Source organism: Polypterus senegalus, chromosome 1, assembly GCF_016835505.1.
Source record: "Polypterus senegalus isolate Bchr_013 chromosome 1, ASM1683550v1, whole genome shotgun sequence".
Classification (NCBI taxonomy): Eukaryota; Metazoa; Chordata; class Cladistia; order Polypteriformes; family Polypteridae; genus Polypterus; species Polypterus senegalus.
Genome location: NC_053154.1, coordinates 131,829,420 through 131,856,705, shown reverse-complemented (window position 1 = coordinate 131,856,705; position 27,286 = coordinate 131,829,420). Strand labels below are relative to the sequence as shown.

The following is a 27,286-nucleotide window of genomic DNA, read 5'->3' as shown; positions in this document are numbered from 1 at the left end:
ATATAATTATAACAGAATTTACCAAATGACCATGGAAAGGCACGAACATCCTCTGTTTGGGGGTAAAAATTCTGTAGTTCCTTATGGGAAAAAATAATGACATAAATGCAAACATACTTCCTCCTTTGTAACTTCCGAACTATTAAAACAAACACACATAATAGGAAATAACTTGTTTTTTAGGGCAATTTTTGTACTTGCTTACCGAAAATCAGTGGGATTTTGTAAAATATTCAAAATAACATTTTACCTTTATCAGAACAGTGAATAGCAACTTATTTAGTCTCACCAACACCAGACAAAAAATTACAAACTAAGCGTTGCATTTACTTATTTTGCTAATGCCCTTGTCCAAGGCAACGTACAGCATCTGAGATTCAATTACTTATATTTCTTTTGTTTTTTGAATTGTCACAAAAGCAGGTGAAGTGACTTGCTCTTGGTCACACAGTGTCAGTAACAAGACTTGAACAAACAACCTCACAGTTTGAAGTCCAAAGATTTAGGCACTTGTTTTGTCTGGGTAGAGTAATATTTTACTCTGCTTTTCCCTTTTGTATTATTAATGTGCAGCCTTTGTCAGAATGCCTCAAATCTCACAGACTTACCACTGTTTATAAGGTACTGTACCATGTAACTTCTCCCCACCTTACCTTCTACTTTTATAACCTCAGGCAATTAGGTGTAGTAAAAGACAAGCAGGAGTTAAGTTACAACTTTAAATAATGTATTACTGATAATATTCATAAATAATAGCAATAAGCCAAGTACAAGTGAATACTGGCAACCATACAAACTGATACATGCTGATGTGTAGTTTCAGGCGGCACGCAGACTTGTTTGTTACTTAAAATGTCTCTAGTTAAGGCATCATTTTTGGTCAGCTTTCTTCAGAACAGACCGCATGCCTGTCACAATATGGCTGCCGAGTTGTGCTTCTCAGTGAGGTCTTTTTCAGTTTATGGTGTGAGATGCTCCTTCATCAGATGGTATAAGAGAGAGAGGGAAAGGTAAAGCAAGGAAATTTATAGACTCTCTGTCCAAACCCTACAGCCAATAGGGCGTTATGGTACTAAATGGCTTCAGGCAACTTTAGACCAGTGGAATATTTTAGTGCAACACAATGGTATCACACCTGCCCCCAATACCATTTATTGAGTGACGCTTGCCAGCTAGGTAGCTTGGCTTTCCTGTTGGGGTTGATTGAGAGAGCCCTGCAGAGAATCTCTTGCCAAACTGGTCTTTGAAACTTTCCCTCATCTCTGTCGTAAAATTATAAAGACTCAGTCCTAAAAAGCGGACAAGGGTTCTTAACTATCAAACCATTGCTGTTCTTATCAATGATATAACACTACTGTCTAAGTTACAAATAAAGACATACAAAATATTTATCAACGTATATGTAAAATTTCACACTACGATACACTGACCTTCCTGTGCATAAATTCAGTTTCATTTCTTTATATTAAAAGTAGTCAAAACATAAGAAACATATTGATTTAATAAAATGTTACATATAAAATGTGAGGTTTTGGTGTAAATTCATGCAGGAATTATGAAAATATTACCCAAGTGAAACTTTACTGCGTCAGCAGCATTGTGTCTTAAGGACACTCTGGAGGGACAAGTTTATCTCCTTCATCACTTGCAGCTCTATTAACACAACACTGCAGCTATCATTGGCCTGTGTAATCATTAGCTAAGATCACCCATTCAAGAACCATCATCAGAGAGATTAACCATCACTCACAGTCAGCAGACATGTACTGCTGTGTCAACTGGTGCCATAAAGTGGCCTTTTTTATGTTTTTACAGTACTGCCACTACAGGGAGGGAAAGCGTGACAAGCCTTAAAATACATTACAAGTATTTTATAAGTATTTGTATTTATTTCAGGCTCCTCTTACATATGTTTTCTAGTGATTTTTTTAGATTGATATGTTTAATAATTATGAATAATTGTGGTGTTGTATTGCCCATATTGTATGCAAATGGATTATGCTGTAGGTGGTTATAACAAAACGATCCATTTTATGAATGGGAGTCTTTGTTTAGTTATTTCGTTGTGAGAGGGAGAAGTTATACACTTTAGATGGAATCAGTGAAAGTTCTATTTTTATTCAATATTGACTCATGTATATTTAAGTATTACTAATATTATGTTCCATTGGTGGAATTTTTCGCTCTGTCCTTAACTGTTTCATTTGGAGGATGTTTGCTTTTTGTCCCAAATTACTTCCAAAGTCAATGTAACATGATATTGTTGGCAGGAGAGACCACTGATAATCCAATGTTTTCTAGTAAATAGTGCTCTGACATACAGCTTTAGTGATGCCCAAATTTAAAGATAGATTCTAAATTACAATACTAATAAGGTTCATGTACATTTCTTTCTTTTTTTAACTGTCATTCTTTCCCATCCCCAATGCTTTGGCTAAACAGGCCTATACAACTGAGATGGCCGGTTTTTCTGCAGACATTTTAACACATTCTCTGAATATTTAATGCAGTAAGATGTAAAGAATGTCTTTTGTGACTTTAAGTTGGCAGAAGATGACTTCCAGAAGGTTCATTTGATAGGAGCGCTGTCATTCAAGCTGACGTGAAACTCTCTAAGGTAAAGCTAGGTTTGCAGGCAGTATATTAGGTCAGGTCAGGTTGGGGAGCGTGCACTGGTACAGTGCGTTGCCGCATCCACCACACAACGAAACAGCTCGAGATCCTGGTTGCCAACCCCCCTGGCAGACACGCAATCAAGTCTCACTCTCCAGAAACCTGCTGTAGCCAGGTGTTATATAGATGTCCCCTTGGTCTGGTCCAGCCGTTTGGGTCTTCAGCAATGAGGATTCTGCAAGCCAGATCATCCTTGGGAATCGCGCCACATGGCCGTAGTGCGGTAACTGATGCTCCCTCACAATACAGGTAATGTGCCTCATTCAGACTCTATGAGCAACCGCTCATTCAACAAAAAGTCAAACCAGCGGTACCCAAGGATTCTCTGAAGAGACACAGTACTGAAGGAGTCCAGTTTTTGTCTCAGGTCACTGGATAGCATCCATGTCTCGCAATCATATAGCAAGACAGGAAGCACCAGGACTCTAAAGACTTGGACCTTCGTCCTTTTGAATAGATATCTGGAGTGTCCACACACCCCTTTTTAATGATCTCATGATCCCCCCCCCCATGCTCTCCTAATTCATCTACTGACTTCATAGGAAGAGCACCAGAAATGTGACTACCGCTGCCGAGGTAAGCAAACCTCTCGACATGGTAGACACTCTCTCCACAGACAGACACACTGCTGATGGCTGTGCTCAAGAGGTCATTAATTAAAGACCTGTATATCAAATGAAGTAAACAGTAATGAGAAGTCAGGGAGGGCTTGTGGCCAAGACAGTGGAAGCTTTGGGCTCAGCAACTTGACAAACCAGGTGCCAACACTTATACTGCAAACATGAAGAGACCAGCAAAGACAATGTTTGACTGAGCTAAAAGAGATCAGCTGACATTTTGTCAGTAATGATTCAGTTAAAAACCCCAAATATATGAACAGGTACAACTGTAAGCTTGGAAAAAATAACAATGGAGTTCAGTGAAGCTCACTAACACCTGTTTTCATCCCAGGAATAGAGGATCACATCTAGCCTGAGATAACATCAGAATCTGCACCAGACACAAGTCTCTACTGTTGAAACTGTGGTGTAAGCTTTGTAAATATGTATTGTCAGATTAATCCCATTTACTGGCTAGAGACGCCCAAACAGACACTCCAGGCTCTACAAAAACATTATCAGTTACCGTTTATACACATCTGAGATTAGATTCATTAAGGATATGGAAATACAGAGGGACTGCTAAAGCAAACTTTATTGAGATGTTTGAGTTTTAAATTATTTGTTTGCTTTACTAACTAATTCATGTATGTAGGTAATGGTTATATAATAATTATTGTTGCTAATAAGCTGTACTGCATTACAACTTGAACAAAACATACTTGAGTTGCTTTTAATAGGCATATACGTCTAAGTGTCTGGAAGTACAGAATCAGATGAAAAGGTACAATCATAATTAATGTACAAGCATGACTAAAAGCAAAAATCACCATACCGTGACTGGTCTGAGGAGTGACTCCCTACCAGTCCGGGACTTATTTTCAATAAACCTCTGTGTAACAAGCATAAATCAGAATAACTTAAAACAAATTAGTATTTGTTTCCCTTTTTATTATATCTAGGTGCAAGTGACTTTTTTGCCGCTAGCTGTGTCCCTGGTGCAAATGTTGATGGCTACCCACCTTCCCTCTGCCAGCTCTGCATTGGTGATGAAAATGAAAACAACAAATGCACAAAGAATGCTGAAGAGAGATATTTCAACTACAGTGGGGCATTCAGGTTTGAGAACATTGTTTGAACGTTTTCAAATTTTGGGATTACAGAGACAAATAATGTACCATTGAGTAATTACATTTTAGGGGGTCTGAGAGTAAAATGGGGAATCAGGGAGCACAATGGCTTCCAAAGTTGCCAAGCCATGCAGTTAAGCAGAATGGATTTTTTTTCCCAAATGTATTATGAAGTGGCTTGTTTTGTTTTCTATTGCTGATTTGTTTTTATGTAATTGAAAATGAATTTAATTTAATGTGTCTTATGTTAACTACAGTGGACTTTAACTTAATCACATCAAAGCAACTTTTTATGTGGACAAAATGCTATTCTTGCTTTCCTTGTTTCGAGGACTGGAAAGTTTTCACAAAGAAGTTTTTTTTTGCCAAATTTGAGGAGTTACCGGAGTATAACATGTAGAAAATAAATCAAAGATAGAATAAAAACAAAAATGCAATTAAAAAAAGAGAAAAAAGATTAGTGTGGGTGGACAAGCAAAGTGGCATGAGAATAAATGCTCGCAATAAATACCAGTGAATGGTCGGGAAAATGGTGATAAAAAGGAAGAGGGGAGGTGCAGGCAAGGACAGAGAGTAGTTTAGCAGATATGCCGTCTATATCAAGTCTATTAAAATTGAGTCCTCTTTCTTAACTTAAAGAAGAAAATTTATCTGGAATGGAGCTGAAAAGGTCACTTGTCATAATATTTCCTCAGACTGCATGAGGCAGATTTAGAAAGCTTTTCTAATTAAAAGAAAAAGAAAAAAAAGCCCTATTATTATTTTGAAGAATAATATTATCAGAATTATAACATGATGGTGTAAATTCAGAAAGCAGTTACTGTATATAATAATAGCTTGGGGTGTTTGTGGTGCATCGGACCTGTCTGTTTATCTGGTTGGAGCACACTGATGCTTTAGTGAAGAGCACACTGCCCTCTTTGTCATAACACTTTAAAGCTCTTTGACTTTTAATTTCATCTGAAAGTCCATATAATTTAAATCCAGCAGCTTTTGTGGCCTAGGTGTTGGAGACATGCAGTGAAGAAATTCAGACACCAATGTTCTATTCCATTTAATGATAGTTTCAAGAAAACAATCAGAATTTTTCTCCATGAAAGGCTAAAAATAAAACCGATAATCGCACTATAGGTATGTATGGGTGCCCAAAAGGAACTGTGTGCTGCCAGGTTTGCCAAATGAGACAGTAAATTGAACAGAAGTGCTTTCAGAGGGGCTCCGCAGGATGTTGGATGTAAAAACAGATGGGCAGGACATCTGACAAGTGGCCTGTTGAGTTCCACTGCACAACCACATGTCCTCTGCTGTGTCACAGGTGTCTGGCCGAGGGAGCAGGAGATGTTGCTTTTGTCAAACACACAACCGTCTTGGAAAACACCAATGGTGAGTCCACTGCAGTAAGGAGCTTGTAGCATTATGGAGTTGCTGTCACTGTCTGTTTCACAGACCTTGTGGTGAATAATTGAAAATTGATCTTTGACTTTTAGCTCTGATGGTTACTTCCCATTTCTAACTCATGACCTGAAAACTATGTATTAATGCCTTTTACCCTTCTTCTTTCCTCAAATGGAGCCAGTTTTGGCTACTACGTTAACGAAATCTGTTATCCACATCCTTACTTCACTCATTTCCTTTAGTTTAGTGCTGTAGCCTGTACTGGCAATATTGGGCTCAGCTGGTGCAGAATGGACCAGTCCATCACAGGCCCCAATCACTTGAACATCTTAAGGTGTAGGAGAAAACTAGAGTAAAACCCATAAGAACACGGGGAAAACAGACAAACCATACACTGACAATTCCCAGGCTAGGGACTGAACCCAAGGCTCAGCGGTTGTGATGCAACAGCAGTAAAGCACTGCACCAATGTGCCACCTACAGTCAATCCAGGAAATATACAGTACTTTTCATTATTTGGATGTTTTTGTGGAGACAAGAGGCCTCCAGGTCTCATAATTATGTAAACATTAAATTGGAAAAACCCTTATGGTCATCTACTACTATATTTGGTAGTATCTGCAGGCAATATGCAAACTTTGACTGCATTGTCCATACTGTTAGCGTCTCTTTAATGCTGGAAAGCAAAGCACTTGCACACTCCTGGTAGCCTAGCTGACTGAGACATTCACTATTCTTCTCATGAGCATTACATTCTGTTGGAAACCTCAAAAATACTCAGGTGTAGTTAAGTGCTTAAAACCAGAGACTTTAAACTGTCCACCCATTCATCTACAATTTGATCTGCCTTATCCGGTTGATGGTCAGAGTAACAAAAAGGACAAGTGCAGCAAGACAGAAAGGGTGAGAGATTTACAGGTTTTCCGGAGGTGTCTGCACTACCTACCCCACAAACCCTTTAATTTCCTTCTAACTGCCTCCAAAATGCTGTGGACACTGTTCCCTTTGTTATTTAAGAGGCTGATAATCCCTGCTACCAGCTCTGCAACAGATGTCATTACCCGTCCTCAATACGCCCCTGTCTCTGTGTGCCAGTCAACCACCTTCAAGCAATACCTGTATGATAATATTACCAGATTACATTTTTCTTATTCTCAGAAAATTTCTACCATTTAATTTTTTTTTGTCCTTACTATACATATGAGGTTTTCCAATGATATTTTCATACAAAATGTGCCAAACTAACTTCCTTCTTGAACATGTATATCCCAGAATTGCAAAATAATTCAGTATTGTCAGACACATACGAAAATCTGCACCCTACTGTGATTTATGAAAGAAATAAAAGATTATAGAAAGTTAGGTGCTAGCTATATTATACTGACCACTCGGACTACTGGTTATATAAAACTTGAACTCTCCACTTACATATTCATAGGAGCAAATCCTGATCAATGGGCGAAGAATCTGTTATCGCAGGATTTTCAGCTTCTGTGTCCAAATGGGTTAAAAGCAGAGATTGGTGACTACAGGAGATGCAGCTTGGCCAAAGTTCCATCACAGGCCATTGTGATTAGACCTGATGCTAATGGGGAAGACATTTTCAAAATGTTAAATGATGGCCAGGTAAGTTACAGTAGGACTGGAAACACTTCTTTCATACTATATAGCAAAGGCACTTGTATTGAACAATTGAATTAAATGTTTGGGACTTCAAATGCACAGCTGTTTCAAAAGCCTTCGCTTTCTGGATAGGGATGAGCAAACCCAGTTGAAGTAGCGCCAGGACTATAAGTACAAGTAGTGATAAACGACAATACAATAATAAAGATGTGTTTTATATTCTCATTTTAACATTACATTCTTAAACTGCTATTTTGCCCTTGGAGACATCCCATAACATGCAGAAATATTCCCAAATATTGGTCAAAATGTAACAGAAGAGCCAAGACTATTTTTCTAAAAGGTCTTCCGACCAATGTCTCTAGCATGTAGGAGCAGAATGTGTACCTGATTTAAAAAAAAAAAAACCCAACAAGAACAGTGGGAGAGTGTTCAGATTCCACACAGACACTGACAGGGTCACCAGGTGAACCTCAAAGCTGTGAGTGAGGTAGTAATGCCAACCCACATCAGAATTATTTGCATTTCTTTTCCAGGTAAATAAATAAATGAATCAGTATATAAACTGAGTGTTAGCATGATAAAACAGTGTATAGTGCTACTGCTTTACAACTCCAGTGATCTGAGTTGAACTCTCTGTGCATGCAGTATCTGCATGCTCTCCTGGTGTCTTTATAAATAAATAAAATGGAGGCACCAAAGAAGTGACAAGAAGCAGACTATCTCCTGGCAGCCATTAAGTGACTAAATTGCTAGTGACTAGCCAAAGCACAATGGAGGGTAAATGCAGACAAGTGCAGTGAACTCATATGCGAAGTGACATGAATGCCCGTTTTACTTGCAGATGATGTTTGGAAGGGGCGGAAGTAGTCACTTCAAGATGTTTGACTCCTCTGCATACTCTGGTAAAGATCTCCTGTTCAAGGACACAACAACTGCCCTGATTAAAATTGAAAAGCAGACCTTTGAGGCCTGGCTGGGGAACGACTACCTGAATGCCCTGTCAGCTCTGGACTGCAGTCCTGGAAGTAAGCTACAATTGGTTGATTTTTTTTGTTTGTTTTTGGATCAATAAACTATGAACTGTTAGTAATCTGAGATACCATTAGTGCAACATAAGCCTAAACAGCTGGACTTCAGGTCTCTTTATAGACATTGTGCTTTCATTTGTTCTTGTTTTTAACTCTAACCCTAGTACTGTGTCCCAAAGCTACATGATGGTTAAGAACTTGAGTTTAGGTCAGTGAAAAGATTGCAGCTTCCATTCAAATTCATGTTTTTTTATCATGTGTTCACAGTACAATTAAATTATTACTGTACTTGCCTGTCTCCTTAAACCTGTGACAATACAATAGCATAAAAAGATTCACACACACACAAACATACATAATGCATACACAGAATGCAACTTGCATATATTCAAGTGAATACTTAAAAAAAAAATACACATATGTACATACTTCATGTACAGTATACACTGTATTAAACATCACAAGAATATATAGGGCAACACATACAGTATTCCCTATGACTACCTGCTGAGTAATCTTGCGCTGTATTGATCGAGACTGTCTGAATCTACTGATGTGCTGTACCATTTGACAGAATGTAGGCATGAGAAAAGAGCCTGGGCAAAGATGTGAGACAGCCAGTGAGGACAGACTACACTGTACATTTGTAGAAGTTAGTGAGGACAGATGGAGAAGTCCATACTTTCCTCAGATATCTGAAGAAATAGAAGTTTTGACGAGCCTTCTTGATAATAACTGAAATTTGTTGTGTTCTTCAGTTCATCAGTGATATTCATGCCATTTCAAGTTTCTACCGTGCAAACAGCCATTACCAAATCACAAACATCTTAAAGATTCAGAGACCAGCTAAATAATTCAATGCTTTATGTTCTTCACGTTTGAGACCTGCTTTGCCCACTGACCTACAGCTCTTGAAAGACTTTCCTTTCAATCTGCAGGGGTCCCAGAATACCTCCGCTGGTGTGTCCTCTCCACACAGGAGTTATGGAAGTGTGCAGATATGGCCACCAACTTCTCCAGAAAATCCTTAACACCAAAGATTCAGTGTATCTCTGGGAGCTCCACAACAGATTGTCTGCAGAAAATAAAGGTCAGTGCTTCACATGGTTTGGGGTGGGGTAAATGTTTTGCATCAGAACCATTCAAATTATGGTTCAGGTTTGGTGTTATACCTGTGTGTTCTTTATTTTTTTTTTTAAAGAATAAACTACCAGTTTATTAAATGAGATCTTCTGCTTAAAGGCAATGCAGTAATTAAAATGAAGTCAAACATTTACTCCTGTTCAGCCCTATTTATTTCAGATTAATGTCACACAGATCTAGAGCCTGTACTAGCAGCAGCATCACTGGTCACCTACACTTGCTCATACTGGGCCAGTTTGAATTCACCAGTCAACTAAGCACATACTGTACCTTGAGATATGGGAGGAAAACCAGGGCACCTACAGAGAAGAGCATTACAAACTGGAGACAGTATTTGGACGTGGGATTTGAATCACAAAAATATGCAGCTGGGAGACACTAAGCCAGTGGTTCTCAATCTGTGGGGCGGGCCCCCCTAGGGGGCGTGAAGTAACAAAAAGGGGGGCGCGAAGATGTGAAAAAAAAGAAAACAAGAATCAAAAATATGAAAAATACATCTATTGAAACCAAAACAAATTAACTTAAACTACATTCTGATACTAGAAAAATAAATATAGAGTTAGATAAATGTCGATAAAAGTTAAGTAGGTATAATAAAATAAGCATCTATGATATATCATTAATTAAAAAAGAACAAATTGGTATTAGTGGGCTCCTGTCAAAAAAACGTTAGGGGGGTGCAATTAAAACTGTTATGAAAACTCGGGTCGCAAATACTTAAAGGTTGAGAAACACTGCACTAAGGCATAATGTTACCTAGGGTATAACAAGCCAGTGCTAACACCATTACTGTTCTGTTCCAGCCTGGATTTCTTCCCTGTCTGGGATTCAGAGTTTTGATTATTTTGTTGACTTTTATATTATGCATTCTTTATTTGTATTCTTTCTCCAGCCTATAAAACCAGAGGGTCTCATTTCCAGGCGGTTCATTCAAATGGGCTTGGGAGTTTTTGTGTGTTTCTGCTGGGCCTTTTGATAGATCTGCTTTATTGACTTTCTGCCCTGTGTTTTGACCTCACTTCAGAGTTGTGATTTTCTGGACTGTGTTTGCTTGGGATTGTCTTATTGTTTAGGCAAAAAAATGTTGTGCCTTTTGTGCTCTACAGAGTTTCACTGTTTCACAGAGCATTTGTATGAAAATAAACCTTTTTATTTTTATAAAATTCTGTGTTTTCCCATTGTTCCTAGCCAGGTTTGATGGATTTTCCCCTCTAGTGGGCATCTTTGGAAGTGCTTTTTGGGACTTGTGTGCTTTGGGACTTTGTTCACAACAGTTACTATTTATTCATAAAAGCAATAAAGGAAATGATGCCCACAGAGCCAGCTCTGGCTTCAGGGGGTCATATTGCTGGACTAAATATTATGTCAAGCCCCCTCCCCAAAAGCTATCAGATTTCAAGGAAGTTAAGTGTGTATCCTATGAAACATATATATATATATATATATATATATATATATATATATATATATATATATATATATATATATATATATATATATATATATGTTTTAGCAGAGATTTAGCACAAGTTTTAAAGTAAGCCCATTTTAAAGATGTTTATACTTGGACCTAAATCAGTCTTGAGCAATGTATTTAAAACCTACCATTGTAGTCATGCTGCTGTGTTGATCACTTCATTTTACTTTGCCACATCTGTGTCTCGTATGCTATGCCAGTTTGAGGAGGATTATTGTTATTGTTGCTGCTGGTACTGGACTTTTATTTATACTAGCTGTGCTACCCATCTAAGACAAGATGAAATTTAAGAACTCAACCTAGACCTCAGCATTATCATTTGCAATACAGTAATTCCTCGCTATATCGTGCTTCGACTTTCGCGGCTTCACTCTATCGCGGATTTTAAATGTAAGCATATCTAAATATATATCACGGATTTTTTCGCTGGTTCGTGGATTTCTGCAGACAGTGGGTCTTTTAATTTATGGTACATGCTTCCTCAGTTTGTTTGCCCAGTTGATTTCATACAAGGGACGCTATTGGCGGATGGCTTAGAAGCTACCCAATCAGAGCATGTATTACATATTAAATAAAACTCCTCAATGATATACGATGTGCTTCCCGCGCGAGGCTTATTTGCTTCTCTCGCTCGCTCTCGCTCTCTCGCTCTCGCTCTCTCTCTCTCTCTCTCTCTCTGTCTGACAAAGGGGGTGTGAGCAGAGGGGCTGTTTGCACAGAGGCTGTTTGCCTAGAGGATACGGACGCTCCTCTACAAAATGCCGCTTTATCGTGGTGCTTCAGCATACTTAAAAGCACTTATTGATTGTTTGCTTTTATCTCACTCTCTCTCTCTGACGGCGCTCCTTTGAAGAGAAGATATGTTTGCATTCTTTTAATTGTGAGAAAGAACTGTCATCTCTGTCTTGTCATGGAGCACAGTTTAAACTTTTGACTAAAGGGTGTTATTTCATGTCTAGAGGGCTCTAATAATGTTTACAGTGTGGGAGAGTTTATAAGGGCTTAAAATATATAAAAATAACCATACAAACATATGGTTTCTACTTCGTAGATTTTCATCTATCGCGGGGGGTTCTGGAACGCAACCCCCGCGATCAAGGAGAGATTACTGTACACCATTTAATGAAATGAATTTTGTAATGCATGTAGTAATAAAATGTATTGCGTTTGTCATTCCAACAGAAGGCACATCACAAACAGTTGAGTTATAAAATGCATTATTACAAATGTTTATAATGCACCATCTGTTGGACTGGCAAAAGCAATACATAGTGTGTCCCTGTTATCTGCCATTTGTGCTAATGTTTGAGATGCAACCTCTGTTGGAATTACAGACACATAACATCCAGATGGACACACAGAGATACACAGACATTTGTCCCTTTATTGAGGTGGATTGTAACCTGTATTTTTTGCCCCCTCCTCCCAGTATTTATGACAGGTTGGTGCCCATGCACAATGTATTGCAATGACCCGGAAGGATGTGCTCAATGTCTGTCAAAAGTTTCTTAAATGTGCACCGCACATGTTTGGTTCAAAGGTCAGACACCCTTTTAGCTTACAAGACTGCTTGTAGCAGCTGAGGTATTTAGTGGAGCAAGCAGGAGGAGCAATAAAGCAGAGCTTCATTTTGTATTTTGTTTTATACATTTCAGTGGTTTTAATATGAATATTGTATGTTTTATTGTTTTAAAGCTTGTTTTACATTTTTAGAAAAATAATATATATTTTCGTCCAGTGCTCTGAGAATGCTGTGTTTCATGAAGTCTGTATAGCTTTAGCATGTTTGTATTTGAATGAAGTGTGTCATCTCATGTCTAAAAAGGGTATCTGGGGGTTAATGCGAATGGGCAACAAAAATAAACCCTGCCCCAGGCAGCATTATGAGAAGTGCCATGATCATTGCTCTCACCAGGGGAAGCAGTCGTTTTCAGTTGCTGGCATCACACTCGCAGCACACTTGTATAGTGTTACATGTTGGATTTTTAAGTCCCTACCACCCTCGACTAAATTTCTAATGCCCCTTTACCATCCCGGCTTGGAGCCGAGGCAACACAATGCAGCACAACTGGGGTGCAGTTGGTCTTTTCATTGACAATATCGTGATATTCATGCAATCTACCCATTTCCAAATCACTTCTCATGTTTCCTTCTACCCCGTTCTAAAACTACACACCCTTTGCCTCTTCCACTTATACATAATGTTCCCATCAGTGCAGTCCATTTGTGATATGCACTAAAGAAAGGAGAAAAGACCTCTCACTATGCCCCATTTATTTGTAACAGTTGTACTTTAAAAGTGACTTCAGGGCCCCTTGAGTGCCAGGCAAGTGCCACAAGGCCTTTGACAGAGCACCAGGAGTGACTGAAATTTTGCTGAATGGCTCCGCAGACTTACCTCACATACACATGCACTGTGACTAAAGCGATGAAGGGGTGGCTTCTTGCTCGGGGATCTCCGCTGAGCGTCTCAAAGCCCCATTCATAACACGCGCCACACAAGCGGAGGTGAGGTAGGTGGGCTTGCTGACCTCTTCTGAACTCGACGTCTTGTAATGCCTTACTGAATGCTTTATGAGACGGTAAGTGCCGCCCCCAGCTCAAAGATGCGCCTTGCCCTCGCCAGCCCTGACCATCTTGTTTTTTTTCCCTTTCCAGAACAAGGAGGCCGATGCAATCACACTGGATGGCGGGTTTATTTACAAGGCAGGAAAAACAGAAGGACTTGTGCCAGCAGCTGCCGAGGCTTATTCAGGTAAGGAAGCCGTGGTGACACGACGGGAGAGAGAGAGAGAGAGAGAGAGAACAAGGTCATCATAGGGCAGGGGTGGCAAACTCCAGGCCTGGAGTGCTGCAGTGGCTGAAAGTTTTCATTCTTATCATTTTCTTAATTAGTGACAAGTTCTTGCTTCTGATTACTTCTTTTAATTAACTTGACTCAGGCCCCATAGTTGTTTCTTTTTCTTTAATTAGCAGCCAAACAATAATGAGGCGCAAAACAAGCCACCACATGACCAGCTCCCCTGTACCCATTACACAATATCTGAAATTAAAGAGGTTAATCTCTCAGGTCACCAAAACATTTTGACGGTGCTCTTAGAAAGAACAGAAAAACAACAGTTTTTGAAATGTGTGCTGTGGCAGAATGAGAGCAGCAACAAGCCATGGAATTAAATAACGGGTTTAATTAACAGCAAGAATTGGCTTCTCATTAAGAAAGTGATTGGAGTGAAATTGGTTGGAGTTTGAAGCCCCAGTTTAGCTGGTCATCTGTTAGCTCGTTTCACATCTCTTTGCTGCTTGGCTGTCTTTTAATAAAGAAAGGAATCAATTCAGAGGGCTGAACTCTTCTAACAGGGCTATTAATGAATGGTAATGAAGACGCAGTAGTTTTGTGTTTTTTTTAACTCTAAATATGTGTCTATAATGGATAGAAACATTTATCTGCTTTATATAACTGGAACTTTAAAACTGATAACGACATACCCAATCTTTAGCAGCTATCACCAAGTACAGAATTCTAATATTCAATGTTATGACTAGTGATGAGCGAACTTCATAGTGTTTGCTTCGCCTCGAGTTTGGAGAAATTACTGAAGTGTTTGCGAGTATCATCAAACTCAGCAAAATGCATCGAAGTCAATGGGCAAGAACTAACTGAACGAGATAGGACTGCAATGTAATGGTGCAATCATCTTTAAAGTGACCCCGAGGGACACCAAATGTCTACCAACTATACTGGACTCTACACTTCTTTTTTCACCAGCACCATGAGCCCAATGCTTTGTCCGTGACCCTACTCCTAGGCTAATGGTACTTGGCAGATAGAGAAGCAGTGGTGGTGCTGCAGAGGTAACAGTCTCTCAGCTGATGCTGCAAACGACATTTCAGATACAGGATCTCAGCCATCGAGATACTCCTAAGAAAACGTTTTTGTGTCTCCACAGCTTTGTGGAGTCGGACTGTAGATCTTTTTGTAGTCCTGCTTCCCAATCATTTGCAAATCGAGTGCCTTGCTCTTTTACATCGCTCTTTTAGGTAGTTTGCCATCTTTAAAAGGATTGCTCACTGTTGTCACAATAGTTGCAATTCTTTTGCAACTTCTGAAGGCTTACACCATTCATAGGCTCCTCTGCCACTGTCTCTGAAGTTGCCTGTTTGCAAGATGGAATGCCAGCTAATTGTTATTTTAATTTTTGTTTATTTTTTTTTCTTAGTATTACCTTAACAGCTAAAATCCCTGATATTTTGAAAATATGGTGCAAGGATATTTTTGAGCATTTTCCTCTCTGTCTCTCCATCTCTCTCTCTGTAAAAAAAATCATAATTAAAGGATCATATTCTCATATCTCTTAATATTTCACATGGCATACTGTGATCTGATGGCTGGCAAGTGTAATTTTTAACTTGCATGCTCTGTCTCTCACATTCTATATCGCCCATAACCTCAGTTGCCGCTTGTGTTGTTTTCGCTGCTGTTCTTGTGTTGTGCATATTCAAGTTTGGGTAAATCCTAAGCTTTGACATTTCATACTAGTTTTTGTGTGGTTCCTGGAGAATACCTCTGTGGGGTCCGAACAAGGGTTTAAGCCCAGCAGGCCTCCTCCTGCCCATATCCATCCCTCCATACCATACTGATTTTGACACTTTCAAGGAGGAGGGGTAGGTAGAACTCGATAAAGTCAAACTCTACTTACTACAGTTACGGCTAAACAAAGTGATGTCAAAGAGAAACATTATTATGCTGTATGTACAGTATTATAAGATGTAATTAGTGATACAGAGAGAGAGACTTTTTAATTTTGTAGTTAATAGCTTCCATACAAAGTAGTGTAAACAATGGAAGAGAAACAAACAGAACTGCCATGATATGCAAAGTAACCCCTGGATTTTTGTTTCAGCCCAACCCCACAACCCACCTCCCAAATCCCACAACTCTGCAGAGAGACATGTCAAAAGATAAATCAAATCCAACTCCACCCCTTTGGATTTTTCACCGGTAGCAAGGAGTATTTGTGTGTGGTCTCACATTCAATTTAGAATTGAGCATGGATGTGTGTTGGAGTGCATCCCATCCACGATTGTTTCCCGCCTTATGCCCCATTCCACCCGGTGACCTTCAACTGGGTTATTAAATGAATGAACGCTCCTCATAAAAAGGTGCAATTCACAAACGTATCAGTCTTTTTTGGATTACACTTTTAAGTTGGTTGGGCAAATCAATTTGCAAGCATGAACAAAATGAAAGTTTTTTTCATTAACAAACAAAACAAGCATAACCTTAGTAAGCTAACCTCTTATCCGTGACACTCTCGGTGGTGTTTCCTGGATTAAAATTTCCATTATCCAACATACATTTCTTGAAAGATAAACTCATACCTGCCTGTCTTTATTTTCCATAATACCTAGGTCAGTTGTGTTGCAAAGTATGCGTAAGGTCGTCAGACATAATATAGCAAATGGATGTGTCAACCATAACACACTTGAGTTCACTACAGTTAATGGTTCATTTGAGTTGGAACTGAATCCAAGCTGTGATTTGTGGTTAGTCTACATCTGTCACTAATTCTTCGAGTTTAAACTGAATTGAGGATGCTGTTAACATTATAGTTATTTTAAGTGACTAACACTGATGACCTGAAGTGGGCACAACAGATTTCTGCTCTTGTGAAGGAAGCTTAGTGCCTCTACTTTATGAAATGTCAGAAGAAAGTTCTAATTTCTCCATCTGCTATCACCAAATTCTACACATCTACAATGAAGTCCATCCTACCTGGCTGCATCACATCCTCATACAGCACCTGCTTTCCTCAAAATTGTAAAGTCCTGCAGAGGATGGTGAAGGTGGCGCAGAATGTTGTCATACTTCAGCTGCCTTCTGTTTGGGACATATAGAACAATTTCTGTCTTAGAAAGGCAAACAAGATTATTTAAGACTTCAGCTATTTTGTACAAGCACTTTCTCAAACCTTCCTTCTAGCAAATAGTAGAGAATCGGTGGCACCCGCACCACAAGATTCATCTCCATCTCTCTCTCTCTGTCTCGCTATATATATATATATATATATATATATAAAATACAACTTCTACCTGTCTGTTTAGAGAACTACTTAACTGATTTAGATCTGGTTGTTTTCTGTAGTTTGCTTGAAAATTCCAGTTGATTTTACAACTTCTCTCATCACTCTAAGTATTATGGTTCGATTGTGGAACCGATTTATTCGCATAAATCCGAGAGATAGGCTACGGGCCAAGGGGAGGGGGAAGCGGGACCTCAAGAGTACGGAGCCGGGCGGGACCATCCTCACTCATACGCCAGCCTCTGTTTGAGTCACTCTTCCTCTCGCCATATGTTGGAGCATACCTTGCCTCCACTTAGCTAGCAATACCTGTTTGCTCAGCAGACATTATCATCTACAGATTGTTAAAGAGAAATGTTTGAAGTTTTTGAGAACAAGATCAGAGCTACATGTGTTTTAGAGGGTACCTCCGCACGTGGGGGACGCTATCCCATCAGAACAGAGTACAATCGGATATAGTGCCAACGTTTCACGTTGGAACATACCTACCTTCCGCTTGGCCAAAGATACCTGGCTCAACTTTTTACATTTTTGGCAAAGAGATCACAGCTACATTCTCGCCCCTGATAGCAAAACCAAAAATATTGTATATCAAGAGGCCCTCAGATACGAAAGCTATTAACCTCTTCTCAATACAAATTATTACATTTTTTTTTTTTATTATTTTTTTTAATTGATTTTTAAAGCTTGTCCTGTTTCACTACTATGCAGGCAGAGCCACGGGGGATAGCTATTATTTTATATACTCAGGTCATAAGGCTAAAAATATTGTAACTGTTCATGTGTATGAGTCCTATAATGCAGTCCTGGTTTGTTTCTGGTGGTGGTACTTTTTTAGCTCAAACCTTGGAAAGTCATCTTTTGGGTAATTAAAATAATCCCCTTTTGTACATTAACAATTCCATTGTTTGTGGGTGTGGACCACAAAAGCCTTGTGGTTAACTAATGCTGATAACTGGTACTGGATTTTCTGTTGCACTACATGCCTTTTTTCATACTGTACATTATTGCCCAAACATGAGTCATGTTTTCAGATTTCTTGCTGAAAAATTGCATAAAATAAATAAATGCCCATAAATGTATTCTCAAATCTGTTTAGTATAATTCAAGATTACAAGGAGCTAACCCCAACAAATAAATATTTTGTATAAAAATAAATAATGGTATAAACACACATATTCATCCATAAGTCAATTTTCTGAAATTCTTACTACTGTATTTCATATGTTTACAGGAAACTGATGTTTATAATAGAAGCAATAGGTGGAACACCAGTCCATTACATGGCACACTCACAAAATTGTCACCCAGGTGTGAATTTTTAGGGATGTGAGGAGAATAAAGATTATCTAGACTAAATACATGCAGATAGTACAGTAGGATCATATCCGTACTCCAAATGAGTAACTACTGTAGGTCGGAAAACTGGACCTGTAACTAAATGTATACTTGCATACAGATGGTGTTCATTAATGAATGGAACAATTTAGAATGCCACAGCTCAGTAAATATTAAGCAAAATCCATGCAAGGATATGTTGAAGAAATTAAAATTGCCACTCTTTCACTCAAAGTAGATTTCACATAACTATTTTTGTACATCAACTTGAAAATTGGCACATCAACTACTTCTGAACTGTTACTTTCCTGCAAATCCATAGAAGTCTACATCTACTGTAATAATGCTGTATTTGTTCACATGGAGATTTTAGAACAGCTTTGTCTATGTGAAAAGTATCTGAAAATTAAACTATTTTTGAAAGAGAATAGTCACAGTTGTCTATCACAGGCAATTTCACTAACAGTGCATGGAGAAAAATTGAGCATCAATTTACAATGTAAAACAGTAAGCCTGCAGATGTACAAAGAGTATAAAGAAAAACATCTGAGAGCAACATTTAAAACATTTTGTTTAGTATGTTCGGAGTTTCATATATGTGGCATACTGGCTAAGGCCATGGATTTCAAATCATGAGTTCATGCATTCAGATCCTGCTACTGAAACTTTGTGACTATTAGCAAGTCAATTCACCTGCCTGTGCGCCAATTTGGAAAAGAAACAAAATAAATGCGACCAATTGTATCTCAGATGTTGCAAGTCACCTTGGATAAAGGCGTCAGCCAAATAAGTGAAAGTTAATAATATATTATTTTTAAATGGTTTCCTTCTTTTAAGGACATATCTTATGTGAATATTAATTATGTGTCAAAATAGTCTCTGTGTGTGAGTGTGTGCATACTGCAATAAATAAATATACAAAACAAAGTATAATTTGTCCTGTGCTTTGGAGTTTGAGAGTTGACATTGTTGAGTGACGTAAATCCTGAAATCCAGATCGTTGTAATTAGGATTATCTAAAGGTCTCCTGCAGCTTTTGTCAAGCAACTATTTTCTCTCTTTTCAGATACAAGTGCAGGAAGTTCATATTTTGCTGTTGCTGTAGTGAAAAAATCAGCTCATGATAGCTTCACCTTCAATGATCTTAAAGGGCGAAAATCATGTCACACTGGCTATGGAAGAACAGCGGGATGGAATATTCCAGTGGGCATCCTTATAGAAAAAGGGCTAATAAGGGCCACAAGTTGTGATTTGGCAAAAGGTACTTCTGTAAAATAAGTATTTTGTCTGATTTACACCTCAACAATAAGTTACAGATTAGTTTTATTATGTCCTTTTGCATATTTTCCTTCTAATTTTAAAAAGTTGAAATGAATAAATGAATAGCAGGAAACGTATGTGTTCTAAAGTGAAACTTTTTTTTTATAAATGTTAAAAATACCGTGTCTGTTTTTGCAGTTTACAATTGGGCTTTAAGGTACTGGGGTCCAAAGAAAGACAAAGTCATGAAACTTACCAAATACATCTACTTTGAAACAGCAAACGTTTTGATTTAAGAAAATATGTATTATGTGTTTATGAGACATTCTTGTGATAATGGAAGGAAACTAGAAATAGAAATTATTTTATCACAGATTCTTTGTCCTGTTTTCTCACGGTAAGGAAATGTTTCTTGCTTATTTGTCTGCTTGCAGCTACCATCCTGGGTGGAGTTATGACAACATAACACTGAACCCCCAGCCCATTACATCATGTGTTATTATTTTTCAAAGCTTGATGCACACCGAGCATAATGAAAAGAGCACATATCTGTCTAGTTGTATTTTGTACACTGTGGACACCAGGGGGCACTTTAGCTCCCCAAACACCCAACATAAGCAGACTCAGATACAAGTTAAAAGGCTAAAGAGTCTTTTATTGCAGGGAAAACTCTTCTTACAAGCATTTCCCACCATAATATCCCCAAGTACAATCAATTGACTGTATGGCACAACTCTTATCTTCATTCTCTCACTGGTCACTGCCTCCTCTGCTCCTCCTCATAAGCATTGTCCATCTTCCTCCTGACTCTGGCTTATCCATTTAAGACAGGCAGCTCCATTTATCTAATCCCCGGGAGTGCTTCTGGTGATATGATACTGCAGCTCCGAAGCACTTCCAGGTGAGATTGGAGCCCTATGGAGTAGGAACTCCCAAATCCCACAGCTCCCCTTGGTGGCCCTCAGAGGGATCCAAGCCTGGGCTTGTTTCCATCTAGTGTCCTGGTGGAAACAAAGCCCTGTATAAGCTGTCTCCCCTTGTCCTTCTATCTTAAGGGCATCCCAGTCAGGTAAGGATGTGGGCCGTCCCTTACAACACATAACAATACATCTGAACTGAACTGATTACATATTACTGTATTTTTAATTAAAATCTTAAATTTTTGAAAGAGCCAAGCCATCTTTTCCATAACATATTGCCTATGCACAATTAAAAAAAAAAAAAAAAACTCAGAAAATGAAAAGGGCCGTGTCTGACAAAGCAGACTGATTTGATTTTTTTTTAATGCATGATGAGTCACTCTTGCTGACAATAAGGTAATAAAAGAACTGAGCACACTATGTTTTGAGTGAATAAATTCACCAACTCTGATATCAATCAGTTTGTAAATACATGGGGAGGACATACAGACTTCATAAAGAACCTTGTGCTGTGAGCAAGGGATGACAGCCCACTCTGCCTTTGTTAAAAAAAAAAAAAAAATCTGTACTGAACCTAGTAAACTTCATTCTGATTAAACTTAGTTGAATTGGCATTGCTAAATTGGTCTTTGTGTGTGTGTGTGTGTGTGTGTGTGTGTGTGTGTGTTCACTTTGTGTCAGACCAGCACCCTGTTCTTGCCTTGCGTCCTTCTGATATTTACTAGCATAGGTTCCGCTATACTGCAGGAGTGTTTTGCTGTCCAAGTGCAAGGTGCTGCAACCATTTACAGCAGATACTCCAGTGCTAAAACAGACAAATGCCCCACTACAAGCCATGGCTATGTACCTGCTCAATATTCTCTCTCACTCAAGCACATGCGTGCTTTAACAGTCAATCGGCAGCATGCATTTGATAAGTAAAGAAAAAAACTACAGTATAGTGAAAGAATATAAGTGATCGTGTGACTTTGTATTTGTTATTGTCTAGTTGTCTTGAGATCTAAGACAGCAATTTATATCTGGGTATCAACATTCAGTTTCTATAATGGTGCTTTGCGATGACTTTCTGAAGTGAACCTGCTCCTCGCTGGCCCTGAAGGGTGCCGTGCTGCTGCAGAAGAAGAAGATGAATGGGGTAGTAACGTGCACAGCCTCTCTTCTTTTAAAATGGTTGAATCTGACAACGGTGATTTGCTTTTTGCTTTTTTCCTTCTTAAAATGACATGGATACACTGTTCTGCAATATGTGTGTAATCTCAAGACACTGATCCATACTCAGTAACATTTTTGGCTTGAAAAATGTACATATTTGTCAAGTTTTAAGGCTATTTGGAATCTGGTACCCTTTAGCTCCATTATAAATCCCAGAAGCAGGCTAGTTATTTTTAATTTTTATTTACAAATATGCTTCCCTTTAGAAAAAGAATTTTAATGTGGCAATCTGATATATACAGTAGAGATATATATATATATATATATATATATATATATATATATATATTGTGAACGATAGGGGGCGCCCTCGCTCCCTTGAACCCCTGTCCACGACTCCAGACACCAGGTAAAAGTCCTCAAGTTGACTTTATTTTCTTGCCACAGTGTACAAAGCACACTCTCCTCCACAATACTCATTAACAACAATAATACAACAATAAACCAATCCTCCAGCTCCCAGACGTTGCCACCCTTCCACCCAGCTCAGCTCGTTGTCTGGGAGTTCCCACAGTCCTTTTATACCTCCTGACCCGAAGTGTTTCTGCCCAATAGTCCACAAGTCCTTTTCCCTTCCGGGTCAGGGTAAATCGTCCCTTTCTTCAACCCGAATCCGTCGCTCTTCCTGTGACGAACCTCCGGGTCACAGGGCACTAAAAGCCCTCGGTCCTCCCTGCAGCTCCCTCCTGTGGCCCCCACGGCATCCAGCAGGGCTTTGCATAAAACTCCAATGTCCATGATGCCCTGCTGGTCTTCTGGGGACCTCCTCGCTGCAAGGAGGGCTCCACCTGGCGGCTTGGGGGTATTGGCCGGGATAAATGGCCGCCATCCATTACAGTATTCCCCAGCGGCGATTATTATTCGGGCGGCCTGCCCCGAGAGGGAAGTCTTCCTCAAGAGGACGTCCTGGTTGAGCCTTGATTAAAACGAACATCTTGGTCCCTGGAGAACCTAGGGGGAATATTATTCCAAATTGACCTCTTGTCCCCCTCTCTCCAAGGACAGTTCCGCCAAATATGGCCCAACCTTCGCACCGTAACATTGCCTCTGTCCTCCTGGTATTCTTCCCCTACGGGACTGAAAACAATAAGGAACTGTTAGGTCCGCCCCTTTGCTGGGAGAGAAACCCCCTGCCGCCTCTACTGGTGCTTTGACTTTTCCTGTCTCTTTTTCTTTCTTGTCAGGAGACCCCCGTTTTATCTTAGAGCCCTCCTGTTTAATCTGGGGCTTATATACAGTCTGGGTCTCTCTATTACAAGAAGAGAGCCCCTTTACTGTCTGCGCCCCTCTTGATTTATAAATTACCGGCGGCGTCGCTTCAGGGCTGCCTCGCTCCGAGTCAGCACTGTCTAGCTGCCCCGGATCGATTAGCCCTTCCGCCGACCACTTTCGGTTAACGTACCGACCTCTCTTGTAGGGTACGCCGTGTATTGGCACCGATACTTATTACGCGGGCCCGGATCACACCGCGTCCCTCTATTATATACGATACGGGTCTCGCTCACCTGTATCGCCGCATCATTCATTACGGGAGGCTCCTCACCAAATCGCCGCACGTAGGCCCTCACCTTCTCCAGCGGCTCTCTGGCTGCCGCTCCCAAATCCCCGACGATCTTTTCAATGGTCGTCAGGACCTGTAAGATACTCGCTACGGGCTCGATTAGTTTTTCGAGCTCCCGTAAGTCAATATAATTATTTATTTCGACCGGCAGAACACTCACTTCCTCGTTTGTGTTACCTGCCGACCGGGAGCCAATGAGCACGCCCGCTTCAGGCACGTGCTCTGGCGGGTCTCGGAGGCTTCTGGGATTTGGAGTTCTCGGAGGGTCGAGTTGCCTTCTTCGGCGAACTGCGGTCTGCCTTTAATATTTTTTCGACATCCCGATCAGCTAATTCCCGACCCTCCTTACCTTCTTGTGTGTTGAGCGATGCCTGCTCGCCTCCCCTTCCCGGAAAACCAAGTCCGTTCCTTCGGGCTTGAAGGTGCAAACTGCAGGACGCTGAGCTCCTCCTTCCCAGGATGCACCGGGTTTGCTACCGTGTCCCTCGTCGGCTGCCATCATGCGGAAGTCGATTTCTAGGTGCTCTGGCCGACAAGAGAAGGCCGTCGTCTTCGGGGCAGTCTCCTTTTCCCCTCGGAGCCTCCAGGTGGTCATCTCCAAGGTACATGCACGGGACAAGGTGAGAAACAATAAAAGGATTTTAAAGTCGTTCCCGCACGCATACCTTAGAGGGATCGTTGCTTCCTGGAGGTTTCTCCGGACTTGTAAGGCCTCTCCTTAACTCCTCCCGAGCGTCGGCCATTGCACCTACGGCACTCCGCTGGCGTTGTCGCTTGCTTGCCCTTCTTTTTCCCATTTTGGACTCGTTTTTTTTTCGGGTTTTGGCGATGCTGTGGCGATTCCTGATTCCGCAGTCTTCTCGGGGTTTGTTATCCACAGAAATATTTGATTCAGGTCCTCTGCAAACGACGCTAGAGTATCCTGCCGACTACGCCACTGTGAACGATAGGGGCGCCTCGCTCCCTTGAACCCCTGTCCACGACTCCAGACACCAGGTAAAAGTCCTCAAGTTGACTTTATTTTCTTGCCACAGTGTACAAAGCACACTCTCCTCCACAATACTCATTAACAACAATAATACAACAATAAACCAATCCTCCAGCTCCCAGGCGCGTGCCACCCTTCCACCCAGCTCAGCTCGTTGTCTGGGAGTTCCCACAGTCCTTTTATACCTCCTGACCCGGAAGTGTTTCTGCCCAATAGTCCACAAGTCCTTTTCCTTTCGGGTCAGGGTAAATCGTCCCTTTCTTCAACCCGAATCCGTCGCTCTTCCTGTGACGAACCTCCGGGTCACAGGGCACTGAAAAGCCCTCGGTCCTCCCTGCAGCTCCCTCCTGTGGCCCCACGGCATCCAGCAGGGCTTTGCATAAAAACTCCAATGTCCATGATGCCCTGCTGGTCTTCTGGGGACCTCCTCGCTGCAAGGAGGGCTCCACCTGGCGGCTTGGGGGTATTGGCCGGGATAAATGGCCGGCCATCCATTACAATATATATATATATATATATATATATATATATATATATATATATATATATATATACACACACACATTTACATGATTGTGAAGAAAAAGCTTTGATTTGAAAAATACCTAACAAACATACTTTAATTGAAATCATAGTCTCATTTCAGTAATTAATGTATTAGTAAAATCAATATTTTTGTTTTTGGATATGCTATAAACAAATTCTCAATTTTTTTTTTCTTAACTTTTCTTAGCTTTGAGAATGTAACAAAGATTACAGTGCTGTTCCAGTTTAATTTAAAGCTCCCCAGATAGAAGATCACTTGCACATTCAGCAAACAACTCTTCCAAACATACTGGAATTTACTTAAAACAATATAGAGCTTTATGTGTTTTTGATTATTATTAAGTGTTTAATAAATAGAACTCCTGTGACTGTAATGTTTGCTTCTTGCTGTCTACTTTGATATGTTTAAGTAACGCATCAAAAAGCATCTGCCAATAGAGCAGGCTATCACAGTTTTACAGTTCCAAATGTTTTTGAATTTACTGTCTTAATCTTCTTTCTTTATTTATTTGGTTTGTACAATGCTATATATTGTATACCCTGTCGTTCTTTCTTAAACACTGTGAAGTGCCTTGAGCATGGGAAAGGCGCTATATAAATAAAATGTATTATTATCATTATTATTATTATTTACAAATTCAGATAGAATTCGTGCTATATGAAAAACTATGTTACAGCATTCACTGTTACTTCTTTTTGAGCATTTATGTAGCTGTTTCTGTCTGCAGAGTATTTCCTGTTTTCTGATTTTTTTAGCATGGCATAGTATCAGACAGACAGTAAAAACATCAGACAAACTTATTTTTAAATCATCATTAAGACTATCCATAAAGAGAAAGAACTACTAGAGGTTAATTTACTGTTATCTAGTGGTCAAGCTGAGTAACCAGCATGCAGAAGCAGGAGGTGGGCATTTGTAATCAACTGTTAGGTGAACATCCTGTCACAAACAGACAAAACAAACTGAAACAGCTGAAGCATGGATCAAACCCAGATTCACCAAAACAAGTATTTAATAGCCTTTACATTTAGTAGCAACAATAATGTTGGGTAAGATTAAAATGATGGTTGTTACTGCTGCCTAGAATGCATTGTGTGGCACACTAACTAATGACCAGAACACAGTAAATATTCTTTGAAAAGAAAATTAAAAGTGTAAAATAAGAGATCATGGGTCACTGATGTTTGCAGTGATTAGAAAAGTCTGCTGCAATATGCGCAGGGCTACACTGGCATTGTCAGGTGGTTTCATAAAGCCGTCACACAGGAAGACATGCTGTTGTTTCATTTGGCTGATGTGACAAACTAGAATTCACCCATTTAATATATATGTATATATAATATATACAGTATATATAATTTTTTTTGTAAGAACTACATTTTAGAAGGAGATTCTTTGTATAATGAGACCTAGTTGTAGTCATTGATATTTCAAAAGAAAGAGGTACTTTTTCAGGTTTTTTGTTGTTAAAATAATGTCCAGAGTTATGAAAATGTGGATGCGACATAAAGAATGTACTCTATACTACTACTGTGTGTCTTACTTAAAATTAAGGAAGGTTTATGTAATATTCTTATATCACTATCCTGATTTTTTTTCAGCTGCTGGTGAATTTTTCAGTGCCAGCTGTGTGCCAGGTGCCAATAAGCCTGGTTTTCCTGCCAGCCTCTGTGAACTTTGTGTCGGAGATAATGCTGGAGCAGGCAAGTGCGAAAGCAGCAGTGTGGAGCGCTACTACAGCTACAGTGGAGCATTCAGGTTGGATCCCTCAATTAATTTTTGAAGGCTTGCTTTTATGCAGTGCATGAAGCTAGTCATATTAGTCCTTCTTTGTTTGTTATAAAATGACTATTTAAAGTCTGCCTCTACATATCTTCTTTTTTGTCAGTTCATCGGGACTGTTCATATTTGAGATTGACCTGACTTTTGAGTTCTGGTTATAAACAAGAGGATACTTTTTAGTGAACTAAGTGACACAATGCACTGCATAAGAAAGGATACTGGGTGACAACAATTGTACTGAAAGAAGGATGTGACAAAAGCTGGCTGAAAATTTAGGCTATGCCAAAAGTGCCTAAACTAATACACCTGCAGCTTTCCTTCTTTTGATATATTTTGTTTTTAAAGGTGGTGCAGTGGTAGCGCTACTGCCTCACAGTTAGGGAGGACATGGGAAGCGAACTCAGGTCTCCTGTGTGGAGTTTGCATGTTCTCTCCGTGTCTGCGTGGGTTTCCTCCGGGTGCTCCGGTTTTCTCCCACAGTCCAACGACATGCAGGTTAGGTGCATTGGCGATTCTAAATTGTCCCT

General features: G+C 39.8%; 1 protein-coding gene across 1 annotated transcript in view; it reads left to right on the top strand.

The window, feature by feature from the left end:
• meltf (melanotransferrin) overlaps positions 1-27,286 on the top strand; it is a 61,870-nt gene that overhangs the window by 10,580 nt on the left and 24,004 nt on the right. Inside the window, exons 5-12 of the mRNA XM_039758319.1 lie at positions 4,235-4,391; positions 5,718-5,785; positions 7,236-7,423; positions 8,265-8,448; positions 9,390-9,541; positions 13,730-13,826; positions 19,556-19,750; positions 26,579-26,735. Of these exons, the coding sequence (XP_039614253.1) occupies positions 4,235-4,391; positions 5,718-5,785; positions 7,236-7,423; positions 8,265-8,448; positions 9,390-9,541; positions 13,730-13,826; positions 19,556-19,750; positions 26,579-26,735 (1,198 nt within the window). The remainder of the gene's footprint in view (positions 1-4,234; positions 4,392-5,717; positions 5,786-7,235; positions 7,424-8,264; positions 8,449-9,389; positions 9,542-13,729; positions 13,827-19,555; positions 19,751-26,578; positions 26,736-27,286) is intronic.